At 43.5% G+C, this 12,707-nt stretch overlaps 1 protein-coding gene across 1 annotated transcript in view; it reads left to right on the forward strand.

Moving 5' to 3' along the window:
- Positions 1-12,707, forward strand: part of LOC131192516 (complement C4-like) — a 118,000-nt gene that overhangs the window by 71,331 nt on the left and 33,962 nt on the right. The window contains exons 22-27 of the mRNA XM_058171725.1: positions 3,657-3,708; positions 5,571-5,660; positions 6,545-6,748; positions 9,539-9,614; positions 11,965-12,121; positions 12,265-12,405. Of these exons, the coding sequence (XP_058027708.1) occupies positions 3,657-3,708; positions 5,571-5,660; positions 6,545-6,748; positions 9,539-9,614; positions 11,965-12,121; positions 12,265-12,405 (720 nt within the window). The remainder of the gene's footprint in view (positions 1-3,656; positions 3,709-5,570; positions 5,661-6,544; positions 6,749-9,538; positions 9,615-11,964; positions 12,122-12,264; positions 12,406-12,707) is intronic.

The raw sequence follows: 12,707 nt of genomic DNA on the forward strand, positions 1-12,707 counted from the left end.
AACATAACATCAGAGTTGGAAGGGACCTTGGAGGCCTTCTAGTCCAACCCCCTGCCCAGGCAGGAAACCCTACACCATCTCAGTCAGATGGTTATCCAACATTTTCTTAAAAATTTCCAGTGTTGGAGCATTCACAACTTCTGAAGGCAAGTTGTTCCACTTATTAATTGTTCTAACTGTCAGGAAATTTCTCCTTAGTTCTAAGTTGCTTCTTTCCTTGATCAGTTTCCACCCATTGCTTCTTGTTCTACCCTCAGGTGCTCTGGAGAACAGCCCGACTCCCACTTCTCTGTGGCAGCCCCTGAGATATTGGAACACTGCTATCATGTCTCCCTGGTCCTTCTTTTGTTAAACTAGACATACCCAGTTCCTGCAACCGTTCTTCATATGTTTTATCCTCCAGTCCCCTAATCATCTTTGTTGCTCTTCTCTGCACTCTTTCTAGAGTCTCAACATCTTTTTTACATCGTGGCGACCAAAACTGGATGCAATATTCCAAGTGTGGCCTTACCAAGGCATTATAAAGTGGTACTAGCACTTCACGTGATCTTGATTCTATCCTCTGTTTATGCAGCCCAGAACTGTGTTGGCTTTTTAACAGCTGCTGCACACTGCTGGCTCATATCTAGATGGTTATCCACTAGGACTCCAAGATCCCTCTCACAGGTACTACTATTGAGCAAGGTACCACATATACGGTACTGGTGCATTTTGTTTTTGGCCTAAATGTAGAACCTTACTTTTTCACTGTTGAATTTCATTTTGTTAGATAGCGCCCAATGTTCAAGTCTGTCAAGATCTTTCTGTAACTTGAGCCTATCTTCTGGAGTGTTGGCTATTCCTGCCAGCTTGGTGTCATCTGCAAATTTGATGAGTTCCCCATCTATCCCTCGTCCAAGTCATTGATGAAGATGTTGAAGAGTACTGGGCCTAAAACAGAGCCTTGGGGTACTCCACTGCATACTTCCTCCATGTGGATGTAGTTCCGTTGAGGACTACACGTTGAGTGCGTTGGTCAGCCAGTTACGAATCCATCTGGTGGTGGTGCTGTCTAACCCACATTTTCTACTTTATCTAGTAGTAGGTTATGGTCTACTTTATCAAATGCTTTACTGAAGTCCAAGTAAATTATATCAACAGCATTCCTCTGGTCTACTAATTTTGTCATTTTGTCAAAGAATGCGATAAGATTAGTCTGGCATGATCTGTTTTGACAAACCCATGTTGGCTTTTGGTTATTACTTTGTTTGCTTCTAGGTGTTCGGTGATTCGTTGCTTGATTATCTTTTCCAGAATCTTCCCCGGTATTGAGGTCAGGCTGATAGATCTGTAGTTTCCTGGATCTATTTTTTCCTTTTTGAAGATGGGAACTACATCAGCTCTTTTCCAGTCCTCTGGCAGCTCCCCTGTGCTCCAGGATCTTTGAAAGATATAGTTCAGTGGTTCTGAGATCACGTCTGCCAGTTCCTTCAGAACCTTGGGGTGTAATCCATCCGGTCCTGGTGATTTGAACACGTCTAGGGTAGACAGGTGTTCACTTACCATTTTCTTCCCTATTTTAACTTGTGTTTCTAATCTGTTTTTTGTAGTGCTGTTTTTGATAGGTTGGATTGTTTTTCCTTTTGTGTAAAGACAGATGCAAAATATGAGTTAAGTAGATCTGCTTTCTCCTGTTGCTTGTCATCTTCTTGCCACTTTCTCCCAGCAATGGGCCAATTGTTTCCTTGACTTTTTCTTGTTTTTAACATGTTGGAAGAAGCTTTTTATTATTTTTACTTTTGTCGCTAGCCTTTGTTCATTGTGAGCCTTAGCTTTCCTCACTTCATCTTTACAGGCTCGGCTATTTGCTGATATTCTGCCTTAGTTATTTGCCCTCTTTCCACTTTTTATATTTGTCCTTTTGTCTTTCAATTTGTCAGATAGTTCTTTATGCATCCATGCTGGTTTCTTTTGTGATCTACTATTTTTCTTCTTCATTGGTATTGTGTTAGACTGTGCTTTTATAATCTCACTTTTCAAAATTTCCCAAGCTTCTTGAGTTGTTTTCCCCTGAGGATTCTCATCCATTGAATCCTTCTCAAGATCTCTCTAAGTTTATTGAAATTAGCTCTTAAAGTCCAAGACTCTAGTTTGACTTTGTTCTACTACTTGTATTTGCTTAATGTTGAATTCCAATATTGCGTGGTCACTTGCCCCAAGGTTCCTGTAGCTTCAACACCTTCTATCATTTCATCTCTGTTAGTGAGAATTAAGTCCAATATGGCTGATCCCTTGTCGCCTTCTCTATTTTTGGGAAACAAAGTTGTCTGCTAGGTTTGTTAGGAACCTGTTGGATCTTCCACTTGGTGCAGAGTTTGTTTCCAGTTGATGTCAGGGTAGTTAAAATCCCCATTACTACTGTGATGTGCTTCCTACATACCTTAGTTAGCTGACTAGCAAAAGTTCATCTACTTCCTCTGTTTGGTTGGGTGGCCTATAGTATAGACCTATGGCAATATCGTTTTCACCCTTTTATATTGACCCAAATACATTCAAGATGATTTTCATCATTGTTGTGCTCTATTTCTGTAGAGATGTAGTTATTTCTTATATATAGTGCAACTCCACCTCCTCTTTATTTGGTCTATTTCTTTTAAATAATTTATATCCTCTAGTTGTATGTTCCATTTGTCAGTTTCATCCCACCAAGTTTCCGTAATGGCAACAATATCATATCTACCCTCATTTACTTGGATTTCTAATTCACCCTGTTTATTCCTCATACTCTGTGCATTGGTGTATAGACATTTGAGTCCATTTGGATTGATCTTGTGTTTACTGTCTACATAACCTGTGTTGACTGCCCCTACTTTCATGCCACCTGTTGGTTTAGTGCACATGGTATGGCACTCACTGTTAAATGCTTGGTTTTGCTTGATAGCATGGTTGATAGTCTTACCCATACAGACATCTATGTTACATGCACTGATAACCCTTTTAGTTTTCGATTGCTGGGGACAGAAATTTTCCTTATCAGTTAATTCTCTGTCCCCACTGTCCGGTTTAAATGTTTATCCAGAAAATCTGTGAATGTATTGCTAAGTAACTCAGTCCCTTTCTTTGATGGATGCAATCCATCTCTTTTGTACAATTTTTCGTTGGACCAGTTGCAGACATCATGACTAATATTACTAAGATGCAAATATTCCGCAGCTTTTATGTAAAATTCTCCAGACGGATGACCACATTTGCTAGTGGTGCCTATATTTACCGCACCCGCTTGGTTCACTAATACCGTTCATCTTTTATCACTTGATAATAATAGCTGCATTAATCGTGCCACAGTAAAAATTGGAACTGTAAGGGAACTAGAAGGAACTAAAGATTGCAGTTAAAGGAGAAGAAGGTTCCAATTCAAGTTTGCTTCTTCATAGATTCACTCCTTTATAAAGTTCTTTTCTTTTTTTTATTATTTTTCTTTCTCTTTCTCGATTTCCTTTGTTTCTTTCCGTTCTGCACCTTCTACTTTGCCTCTTTATCCCTTTGGGGTTTTTAAAGTTTGATAGATGTGTTTTTTTATTATTGTAATTATAATTCTTAATAAAAAATACTATTTTTTTTTTAAAAAAAGAACCTGATGCTAAGCCACACCTGTTTCATTTCTTCTCCCTTTTCAGAAAGAGGGTGCCATCAGTGTAGAAGAATATACCATTCCTCTGGAAAGCAAAAGTAAGACGGGATGGAGCCCATTAAATGGCTCGTGTGAGGTGCCGTCGCCGGGGCGGGGGGGTGGGGAGTGATTTTAGTATATTAATATGACTCTTATTAGTTTTATTGTTTTTATATGGGGTGGCTCAGTGGCTAAGACGCTGAGATTGTCGATCAGAAAGGTCAGCAGTTCAGCAGTTTGAAACCCTAGTGCTGCGTAATGGGGTGAGCTCCGGTTACTTGTCCCAGCTTCTGCCAACCTAGCAGTTCGAAAGCACTTAAAAAATGCAAGAAGAAAAATAGGGACCACCTTTGGTGGGAAGGTAACAGTGTTCCGTGCGCCTTTGCCGTTGAGTCATGCCAGCCACATGACCACGGAGACGTCTTCTGACAGCGTTGGCTCTTCAGCCTTGAAATGGAGATGAGCACCACCCCCTAGAGTCGGGAACGACTAGCACATATATGCGAGGGGAACCTTTACCTTTAAGCCGCCTTGAGTTGCCATCTGCAAATAGGTGACAATATAAATTACATAAGAAAGAGAGAGAGAGAGAGAGAGAGGGAAAGAAAGAAAGAAAGAAAGAAAGAAAGAAAGAAAGAAAGAAAGAAAGAAAGAAAGAAAGAAAGAAAGAAAGAAAAGATGTTGTGTCAGATATTAAAAAATTTATTTACTACTTCAGGGAACAGACCCGTAAGAATTGGAGTTCACTACTCCAGAATAGCACTTAAGTCCTGCCCACTACAAGTAGTCCTTGACTTATGACCACAACTGAGCCCAAAATTTCCGATGCTAAGTGAGACAGTTGTTCAGTGAGTTTTGCCCCATTTTACAACCTTTCTTGCCACGGTTGTTAAGAGAATCTGGCTTCCCATTGACTTTGCTTGTCAGAAAGTCACAAAACATGACCTGGGGACACTGCAACCATCATAAATATGAGTCAATTACCAAGTCTCCAAATTTTGATCACCTGACCACAACATTCAGAGAGGTATCTGCCGTAAGAATAGCCCATGTTGAACTGTTTAGTAGAGTCAAACATCAGTACAAGAAATCTTTTAGGATATTTTGCATTATGTCCTAAACCCTTCCGTGATAGTTTTTAATGTCATAAAACGTTTTATAAAATCTGCCAAATTTAAATCCCATGAGAGATTCATGGGTCCCAGAATTTGGATGCATTCTGTAAACTAGCCCATTTGAAGTATCTTGGTTCGAAATGTTTTACCCTGTGGTGCACCATTTCACTTAAAGATAATTGGAATGGAATGCAATGCAATGCAATGCAATGGAATGCAATGGAATGAAACGGAACGGAACGGAAAGGAAAGGAAAGGAAAGGAAAGGAAAGGAAAGGAAAGGAAAGGAAAGGAAAGGAAAGGAAAGGAAAGGAAAGGAGGGGAAGGGAAGGAAAGGGAAGGGAAGGGAAGGGAAGGGAACAGGGATGGGATGGGATGGGATGGGATGGGATGGGATGGGATGGGATGGGATGGGATGGGATGGGACAGAACGGAACAGACTAGAATTCTTTATTGGCCAAATATGATTGGACACACAAGGAATGACAGGAATCAGAGTTTTTATAGTACATAGTTTCCACTGGCTAAATAACATGTTGACTGTTCTTTAATTTGGCTATAAGGAAGGGGCTAATGGACTAGAAAGGAAAAATTACACAGTTACTACCCATAGCCACTAGAAATTTCTTCTGGTCAGTCCTTCTATACCTGTTCCAACATCTGGCATGTCTGGGCGAAGGATGGTATTTCTGAGGGGGAGAGGAAGCTATCAGAGGCACGATTTCTAAACGATTTGCGAGGGCTTTAGAAGATGCTGCCTTGGAGCAATACGGAGTTAATTTCTTACCATCCTTTGTTTGGATTAGATGATGCCCCCAGATCGCTGACGATTTCAGGTGAATTGCCATCCAACGCCATTCCTGATGGAGACTTCAAGATGAGTGTCCGTCTGACAGGTGAAGAGCAAATTTGAGGTTTTGATGCCAAGCCTGCTTAGCTTTCTATTCACTACCAGGGCTGCGGTGATGTGATTTCAGATAAGTTTCCCCAACCAGGCCCCCTTAGCTGAATAATAGCCTAATATAGTTGGAAAGGAGCTTGGAGGTCTTCTAGTCCAACCCCCTCCTCAAGCAGGAAACCCTACACTATTTTAGACAAATGGTTATCCAACTTCTTCTTAAAAACTTCCAGTGTTGGAGCATTCACAACTTCTGTAGACAAGTCGTTCCACTGATTAATTGTTTTAACTAACACGAAAGTTCTCGTCTGAAATTGCCTTGCAAGAGCTATTTAGATATTCTTTAGATGCTAACATAAGGTATATTGTTCTATTGGTTTCAAAACGAGATAGCCAGCATTGCTTATTTTTACTGAGCAGACTCCAATCCAACTTTGTTGGCTCAGAACTGCACATTGCGGCAAAATGAGCTGGAAATAAATTGAAAAAAGGAATAAAAATAAATATTATCTGCAAAAAGAGGTGACATTTCCCAGCCTGGCAGATCAATCCTATTTTAGAAGTGAAGCTAAGAAGCAGCTTCCATTGGACTTGTCAGGATTTCATTACGGCTAGTCCTCAACTTACGACCACAGTTAGCACATTGCTAAGTGGTACGGTCATAAAGTGAATCGTCACATGACCATGCCCGATGAAGACATTCTTTGCTACAATCGTTAAATGAATCCAGATTCCTCCATGGACTTTGCTTGTCGGAAGCCAACTGGGAAGTTTGCAAATGGCAACCATACAATCCCAGAGTCAATGCAGCCGTCATAAGTACAGGCCAGTTGCCAAGTGACTGAATTACAATCGGGTAAACATTCGTTCATCTTCACACAGGATCAGTTCCTGCTGACACCCTTCAGAGTTCTCTGGATCCCGATGGCATCTCCTCCCTGCTGCGGGTGCCACACGGATGTGCGGAACAGACCATGGTGTTAATGGCCCCTGCGGTCTATGCCATGCACTACCTGGACCAGACGGAACAGTGGCTCCAACTGAAACCGGAAAGCAAAGAAGTGGCCCTAGCAAATCTCCGCATAGGTAGCTATGACACACACAGGAGGATGGGCTGCCTGATCCTTAGTAATAATGAGAACATTGGAGGGAATGCTCTCTACATGGGGCTTCCCTTGAAGGGGCCCCGGAGGCTTCAACTGGTCCAGAATGTGGCTGCGCGGGTGATAGAGGGCGCACCTCGTGGCTCCCGTATGACACCTCTCCTGCGCAGTCTGCACTGGCTCCCAGTGATCTTCCGGGTCCAATTCAAGGTGCTTGTTATCACCTTCAAAGCACTCCATGGCTTAGGACCGGGGTATCTACGGGACCGCCTACTGCCACCAGTAGCCTCGCACCGACCAGTGCGCTCTCACAGAGAGGACCTCCTCAGGATACCATCAGCCAAACAATGTCGGCTGGCGACCTCCAGGGGGAGGGCCTTCTCTGTGGGGGCTCCCGCACTCTGGAACGAGCTGCCTCCGGGGCTTTGTCAACTCCCCGACCTCCGGACCTTCCGCCGCGAGCTGAAGGCGCTGTTGTTTCAACGTGTAGGACTAGCTTGAACATAGTTTTAATTTAGGGTTTTAATCAGGGTTTTAAACGGGGTTTTAAACTGTATTTAAAATTTTTAGGCCATTATTGAATCAGTTTTTTATATAGTTTTTAATTTGTATTGTATGTATTGTGTTTTTTACTGGCTGGGAACCGCCCTGAGTCCTTTGGGAGAAGGGCAGTATACAAATATAATAAATAATAATAATAATAATAATAATAAAATAATACCCCTTGGGCCACATCAGCCGATAAATCGAAAAGGAGCACCAGCACTAATTGATCAACGTCTGTATCATCCAGGGGTGGGTTCCACTTACCTTTACTACCGGTTCGCAACGGGAGCGCAGGTGCACAGAAGCTTCTGCGCCAGAGGTGGGTTTCAGCTGGTTCTGACCAGTTCTGGAGAACCGGTAGTGGAAATTTTGAGTACTTCGGAGAAACGATAGTAAAAAATCTGACTGGCCCAGCCCCCATCTATTCCCTGCCTCCCATGTCCCAGTTGATTGAGAGGAAATAGGGATTTTGCAGTAACCTTCCCTTGGAGTGGGGAGGGAATGGGAATTTGATAGTATCCTTTCCCTGCCGCACCCACCTAGCCATGCTATGCCCACTAAGCCATGCCACGCCCACCAAGCCACGCCCACAGAACTGGTAGTAAAAAAAATTTGAAACCCACCACTGTTCTGCGCATGTGCAGATCATCCATGATGACATCGTGACAGGTGGGCGGAGCCTCCCACTGGTTTTATTACTGGTTCTATAGAACCAGACCGAACCGGGAGCAACCCACTGACTTTCACCCAACTGACTTTCTCTGGAGCCGGGGTCTCCAAACTTGGCGACTTTAAGACTCGTGGACTTCCAACTCCCAGAATTCTTCAGCCAGCCATGCTACCTTGGAAATTCTGGGAATTGAAGTCCACAAGACTTAGAGTTGCCAAGTTTGGAGACCCCTGCTTTGGAGCAATGACCAGCTGATAATGTTCTATTTAATCAACAATTCTCTATTAAATGTGTCTGGACAAATCCTTCTTCTAGCCCAGCGATCCCTAACTTGTTGGCCGCGGCCCACTAGTGGGTCATGAGGGCAGTGGTAAAATGCAAACTTTTTTGCTACCTGTTCTGTGCACATAGCTTGGTGGGCATGGCTTGGTGGGGGAATTTCCTTTTTTTTTTTTTTTTTTAATTACTTTTTTTACAACAAACAAACAAAAAAAAATACATTATTACACCCTTGTGCTATACATTAAAGGAAGATTTGGGTCTTCGGATATATCCTCATGATTGCCAAAATCCACGTTCTCGAGGTACAGGTACTGAAGCGTCCAATGTTCCAAGCGCAAAGTCCACAAATGGTTTCCAAGTCTTCCAGAAAATATCTTCTTTATACACACCACTTCTAATTTTAATATCACATGTCATTTTATCATTTAAAGCTAATTTCCACATTTCAGAATTCCACTCTTCTATTCTAAAAATCACATCTAGTTTCCAATATCTAGCTATTATAATTCTACCTATTATAATCATAATTCTAATCAATTCTTTTTCATATTTTGTTAATCCTATTTCCTTAATTACCAACAATTACTTTATTACATTACTTAAAAAGTTTTGGCAACAATTGGAGAAAATGATATTTGAAATGATGGGGAAAGTAATAACATTGAGAGTGGAAACTATATTATTGTTGGTAATTAAGGTGGGGGAATTTCCAAGGTAGCATGTGACTGGGTGGGTGTGGACAACTTTTTTTTTTTACTTTTTTAAGCATTTTTTACTATGTATTCACCCGAATTGGTAGTAAAAAAATGCTTTTAAAAAGTTTTTTAAAAGGTTCCGACGATCACAGCTGAGCTGCGCAATCGTCGGAACCTTTTTTAAAAATCTTTTTTAAAGCATTTTTTTACTAGTTTTTATCACTACCGGTTCACCCGAACTGGAGTGAGCCAGTAGCATTTCACCCCTGTGTTTGCAACCGGGCTGCAGAAACGTCTGGCAAGCACGGAAGCTACATCTAAGTGAGCGGAAGGCGTGCATCAATGCCGCTTATGCAAATGGAGCTGCACATATACATGCTTGCCAGCCACTCCATCCTTTCTCCCTCACCCACCCCCATCAGTCCACAAAGCCAGAAACATTGGGGGACTCTTCTCTAGCCTACGCAACAAGAAATGGTGTAAGCCCTCAATTGGAAGTGTATGCAGATAAGGAAACCAGTCTTCCTCCTTCTCAAAAATCACCATTAAGTTCTTCTCTCTTTCATTGTTTCTGTTGCAGGCTATACTAGAATCCTCACTTATCGGAAAAATGATGGGTCTTATGGAGCTTGGATCAACACCCCCAGCAGCACCTGGTAAGAGCTACCAGGTGGAAAAGAGGTTGGGTGTCAGCCACAGGGAAGAGAGGAGTGAGCTTGAGTGAGGAATCATAGAGTTGGGGAAATACCATAGAGATCTAGGGACACCGTGGCTCAGTGGCTAAGATGCTGAGCTTGTTGATTGAAAGGTCTGCAGTTCAGCAATTCGAATCCCTAGTGCCACATAATGGGGTGAGCTCCCATTACTTGTCCCAGCTTCTGCCAACCTAGCAGTTCGAAAGCACGTAAAAAATGCCAATAGAAAAATAGGAACCACCTTTGGTGGGAAGGTAACAGCGTTCGGTAAAATTATGTGAAACCCACTTCTGGTACCCATTTACTCGTGACCGCACACTTTCGAACTGCTGGGTTGACAAGAGCTGGAGCAAGTGACAGGAGCCCACCCCATCCTGTGGCTACTAGGTTTTGAACACAAGCCTGCCGATTGTCAATTCAGCGTCCTAACCACGAGGGATGGTCCTAGGCTGAGATATCTTTTAGTCTGGGATAGGAGGATCCTAGAATGAGATTGTCCAGTTTGTAACTCTCTCTCCTGTTTCTGAAGATTATTCCCATGGACCATTACAATATGGTAGCCAAAGCTGTTAGCCCTAAATCACAACAAGGTTCTTAGCCCAGTATGCCTTTTGCCAAACAGTCTCTGAGATGGATAGGTAGATCAATATATTTTTATTTATGCATACAGTAAGTAAAGGATAAGTCTCCCACAGGTGCAAAGTGAGAAGACCCCCTTCAGAAAGAAGAGCAATCACTTTATATACAGATTAAACATGCTGGGTTTGGAATGCGTTTTTCAGCTGGCCAGCATCATTTGAGTCATCAAGCATCTAGAGCAGGGGTCCCCAACCCCTGATCTGTGGACCGACACCAGTCCGTGGCATGCCAGCAACCGGGATGCACAAACAAGTGAAGCCCCATCTGCAGGATGCTGGCAGCATGAATAACCACTCCCCCTCGAGTCCACAGAGAAATCTTTCTCATGGAACTGGTCCCTGATGCCCAAAAGATTGGGTGGCCCTGATCTAGAGAGCATGCCCACTATTTATACATTTGATGATGATGATAATGTTACCCATCCAGTCATGACTGACTCTTGGTGATTCTATGGGCCACATCTGTTCACATCTTCCGATCTTTCACTTCTTGGAGCTGTTCTATGCTCTGGCTGGTGTCAGCTTTGATGGAGTCCAGTCATCATGTTCTTTGGTGGCCTGTTTCCTTTTACTGCTAATCCTTCCAAACACACAGTAATTTGCCTCCTCCAGTGAGTAACAGTTCACATCATCCCCTAATAATCTTAACATGACCTTGTTAATGACCAGTTGAATATTTAGGAGGTGCGATTTGTATGTTATAATGAGTTTACGAGATATTAAAGTTCTATCTTTAGGTCAGGGGTGTCAAACTCAAGTATCCAGCCCACGGGGTGCTTAGTTCTGGCCATGGGGCCACCCTGGAAACAGTGAAGGACTGGCCCGTGGTGCCTCTGCCAGCAAAAATGGGCTCCTGAGCTGGCAGATGGTTGCAGGAGGCTGTAGCAGCCGAAAAGCTGGCTTGCTGTCAGGGTTCCCATGGATCCCCTAATTAAATCATGAGCCTCGAGTTAAGCTTCAAAAGAAATCCAGTTATTTATTAGGAGCTTCATGTCAGCACGTTTCCCAAGTGAAGCCAGCTCTGACCCTATGTAATTTATGACCCTGTTTCCCCCCTCCCTCTAGGGTGTGTCATCAATCACATTCACCAACGGATCAGATCACTCCCCTCCAGCTGCTGTGGGTAACCCTAGGATACAGCCTTGAGACAGATAAGCATGGAATGCGCATCTGTCTTTGGCTGCCATGCCGTTTCACCAGTTTCCCATCCCCCCTGGCCTATGGCAACTCGAGAGCAGGTCAGGGATGCTTTGCAAGTTGACATGGAGCTCTTGAGCCCATTTTCGCTGGCAGAGCACTCAGGCCACCACAGGTGCCGACACGTGACATTGAGGTAGCCACACACACCCCAGCCACGCCACCCACCCCCGAGGTCAAACACAACCCTGATGCGGCCTTCAATGAAATCGAGTTTGACACCCCTGTTCTAGGTGGTTCTCCTCTTTGGTCCGTCTGAGCCGAGTCTTCTCAGAATTTCAAGTTCTTGCCTGTCACTTCAAGGGAGCTAGAAACAGTAATCCGGGGCGCTCCTTGTTACCGAAAATAGGTATTCCAAAGGTCCCCTTCTCCTGCTCCCATCCCATCAGCCTCCCTTTTAAACTGGGTTGCCTGCTAGCGTCCCCATCCGCACTTCCAGGCGTCCTGAGAGTTTACTCCTTTCACTTCTGCTTCAGGCTCACAGCTTTTGTGGTGAAAATTTTGTCCCTGACTCGGATCTACCAGGAGGTTGAAAGTGCCGGGATCCGGGGATCGGTGCAGTGGATTCTGAAACAGCAACAGAGTGATGGTTCTTTCACTGACTCCCACCCTGTTTATCACCGAGAGATGCAGGTGAGGCCTTGATTTGGTCCCTCCGGTTTGGTTCAATTCTCTACTTCTTTTTTGCAACTCTCTCGTGCCTCAAAATTAATCATGATGTTCTGGTCCTCATCCTTGAGTTTTTCTCTCCCCCCTCCCCAACACTTTCTCCCCAGGGTGGCATGGGTGGCCTCCGTGGGGGAGTCTCGTTGACAGCCTTTGTCACCATCGCCCTGAAGCAAGCTTTGCCTTTGTACGAAGCCAAAGAAGAGGAAGAAGAAGCAGAAAGGCAGAAACAGGAGCAGCTGAGCCAACTGGTAGGAGGCCACCACTGCGCTTTCCCATGTGAAAACGTTGCTATGTAGGGCGTGGAACCCAGGACCCTGAAAAATCTCCACTTTTTTCTTTAAAAAGGAAAGAAAATTACTAGTCCTCATGGGTGTTCCAGCTGGTGGACAGTTTGCATGCGCTAAAGCCCGAGTAGGATTATGAGTATGAGAGCTTGGCACAGTGAAATGATTAAGAATATTAGTTTAGTCTCTGGTTTAAATCTTATTAAATAAAATAGCTTTTACTGATCCCTCTCTTCTATGGAAACTGGGATTGGAGACTCAGTTCT

Source organism: Ahaetulla prasina, chromosome 2 (assembly GCF_028640845.1).
Source record: "Ahaetulla prasina isolate Xishuangbanna chromosome 2, ASM2864084v1, whole genome shotgun sequence".
NCBI classification, from domain to species: domain Eukaryota; kingdom Metazoa; phylum Chordata; class Lepidosauria; order Squamata; family Colubridae; genus Ahaetulla; species Ahaetulla prasina.